The sequence below is a fragment of the Priapulus caudatus genome, unplaced genomic scaffold (genome assembly GCF_000485595.1).
Source record: "Priapulus caudatus unplaced genomic scaffold, Priapulus_caudatus-5.0.1 Scaffold827, whole genome shotgun sequence".
In the NCBI taxonomy this organism is placed as follows: domain Eukaryota; kingdom Metazoa; phylum Priapulida; class Priapulimorpha; order Priapulimorphida; family Priapulidae; genus Priapulus; species Priapulus caudatus.
In genome coordinates, this window is record NW_014577888.1 from 60,468 (window position 1) to 63,726 (window position 3,259).

At 47.3% G+C, this 3,259-nt stretch overlaps 1 protein-coding gene across 1 annotated transcript in view; it reads left to right on the forward strand.

Annotated features, from left to right (window-relative positions):
- Nucleotides 1-3,259, forward strand: part of LOC106813798 — a 25,364-nt gene that overhangs the window by 3,152 nt on the left and 18,953 nt on the right. The window contains exon 3 of the mRNA XM_014818023.1: nt 1,906-2,023. Coding sequence (XP_014673509.1) covers nt 1,906-2,023 — 118 coding nt within the window. The remainder of the gene's footprint in view (nt 1-1,905; nt 2,024-3,259) is intronic.

Genomic DNA, 3,259 nt, shown 5'->3' on the forward strand with positions numbered 1-3,259 from the left:
CTCTCTCTCTCTCTACTAGGCGTCGATAGTGATAGTGTACATTAGCTCGCACTATATATATATATATATATATATATATATATATCGCTTCCAACACAAACACACGATTATACGTCTCCCGTAAACGCGCTCGCAGCGCCCCCTTACACTCTCAACGACACAAGACGGAGTTTGGAAATAAATACGACAACTCCTTCAGTGACGTCATGTCCATCTACGGTCTCCCATCCAGTGACGTCATGCCCATCTACGGTCTCCCATCCTGTGACGTCATGCCCATCTACGGTCTCCCATCCTGTGACGTCATGCCCATATAGGGTCACCATCCTTGTTGACCGTCTGCCATATTACGGTCCTGCTCACGCTGTGTGTTGCACGTGCTTTCAGAGTCCTACGCGGTGAGTCTAGCCTACTGCCGGACTGTTAGAGGACGAGGGACTGAAAAGGCCTACGGGACCGTGAGAAGCGCAATCTAGCGCTACAGGTTTCGTCTGGTGAGACTCGCTGATGTGAGAGAGAGCAGATGGGACGGTGGCGAGAGAGGAAGGAATAGGGGGAGAGAGGAGGGAGGGGGGGGGGGGGGGGCGCGCGCGCGCGCGCTCGCTCGCGGGAGAGAGGTATGTGGAGAGTGTCGTGAGAAGGGATAGAGAATGAGAGAGAAGGGAGGGACCGTGAGAGAGACATGAGGGAGAGGGTGTGCGACAGTGGGGCAAGAATGAATTTGAGATAGAGGGTAAGAGAGAGGCAGGAGAATGTGAGACTGAGAGTGAGCCGTTAGAGTCGCACGTCATTATATCCTTCTCTTTCTGCGATGTAGATGTGAGTGGACGTCACGTGTATGTGGTCGCTGCACGATATCGATGACGTCACGTGTATGTGTTAAAGCTGTCGATGACCGTCTGTGTTTATGTGCGTGTTGCGATTCCATGACGTCACTTGTGCACATTACAGAGTTATACTTGATTGACGTCCGTGTTGTATGTGTGTGCTGTTGTAGGTCGTCTGTGCTTTTAGAGACAGATTAGAGGCTCAGGCGGATAGATAGAGAATTGAGACGTCGGCTTACGGACGAGGAACGCCGCTAGCGCAGACCAAAAATTCTACGAAAGGTATGCGAGTCGAGGAGAGGGCAGCAGCGTTCGGGCAAGAAAGTCGGGGAGAGAAGCGATGGGGAGGCTGGCTGCTGCGTTGTATGCTACGGAGGGCGGGTCCACCAACGGTGGCCGGCTACGCGGACGGCCGACTCCATGGCCGTCAAGAAGCGGTGTGGGGCCCAACCAATTCAACGTACACCACTCCGCGCGGCCATGTTTATTTAACGCTGTGACGTCCCGACGCGCGCACAATGTTTAGTTACGCCTGTTGACGTAACAGACCCGCGGCCATGTCTTACTTAACGCGGTGAATCACGACCTTGTCGCGTATCCCTGCACGCAGGAGACGGATCTCAGACATGACCGCTCGCAGGTCCACCGCGCGACGGTCCACTGCCCGCGAGAGATGACGTCACTGAGGCTTCAGTGTCCGAACGGGCAGTAGCGACTTCAGATGGAGGTTGCAAGAGCAGTCTTCCTTCGCTTCAGGCTTAGATCTTACTTCATTATATACTATATATCATGGAGAGAGACGCAGCACCATCCGGAAAGAGAGACGAGAGAGAGAGAAAGAGAAGTAAAAACACATGTAGATATGATAATAAATGTAGAAAAATAGAATAGGGTGTTAAATTTCAATCAGTAAGCTTTCGAGAATTATCTCTCTTCATCAGGCTCATTGTTGTCCTTATAGTCTGGTGAAGAGAGATTATTGTAGAATTTTTTGTCTACATATATATATATATATATATATATATATGTATGTATGCGTATATGTATATACATTTATATAAATGTGCGTTCTTTATAGATAGAGATTCAGCTGCTGCATTCTAAGCTATCAGATAGAGAGAGTCAGGTTCTGGCACTGAGAGCGAAGTGTACGAAGGAAGGGATCAGTCTTGCTGGAACATACTCCAACGACTCCGGTGAGTATTCTCCGCTCCAATTCCAATTTCCATTTTCGGAATTTTAATTCCTTCTAGAACTTTCTAGACGTGATGCGGCCATGATGCCGAGGCGCACCAAGGATTGACACTTTGTGTCTTCCAATCACAGCCTACGCCGCACCTCTCTATAATATTTTCAAAGGTGGGGACCCATAACAGCACCAAATCGCCGATCTCAGAAACTAGGGCATTTTGCTATGTTAGAACGGTTTCCTACGATAGAGTTTGCCACAAATACGAAAATAACACGCTGTTTAGCTCACTGCGCTACGTCCTTCTGTTGCATTTTCGCATCTCCGTATTCAGAATAAGCCCCGCCTTCTTCGTTGATGGACAATAATGGGGCGTTACCGACGTGACCAGTTACTATACCTACTGTATTTCGCCAGCCTGTTTACTTTTCGTAAATAATGAAATACCCGGCTGATGCATTTCGCATCGAAGTGGAAAATTTTCGGCATTTTCACTTGCTGTCGGAAGTGAATGAGTGCGTCATTCATTGAACATTGAAGTTTTTCTTCAAATTAAATAATTCCGAAAATCCCTAACCGCGCTACTCGATTGTTTTAGCCAATGAACGTAGCTAGGTGACATCTTGCCCTCGCGCTTTATGCTTGGCTTAGCGGGCCTCGAAATAGATATCGGAGGCAGGCACCTCGCAACACGCGTCTTTGTTTACATATAGCTTTGTGACGTACGGGGTTCGGGAGTTCTGCGATGATAACCTCGTAATTTCTCAGCATTTCTTAAGGTGCAAAGAACATTTTACCAATTTAGTGGTGTCAGTTAGTCACGGATATGTCACAGTAAGTACTAACCGTATATGTTTCACATACGTTCACCTATTTTGCACACAGGCGGTCGATCATTGTAAAAACATTTGTGAATATTTATTTTTATTGAGACGTTCCAAGTGTCTGTGCTTTCAACAGTCTTGTACGGCAATGCACGTGCGTCAAGAGCCGCAAACTCAACACAATTTCATCTCTGTTATTGTTGACGCCTGAATGCGAGATTGATCAGGGAGTGCATGTAAGAGGAAGACATTTTCTTTGGGGTTCCGAAAAACACAATTCCACTTGACAATTTTATGGGCCATTTCAATTGGAAGCCATGCATAATGGGCTCCCAACAAGCCCTTTGACTGACTACCGTAGTCAAAAATTTCAAAGGTGTGTATATTTCTCTTATTTAGCCGCCGATAGTTCTTATTTA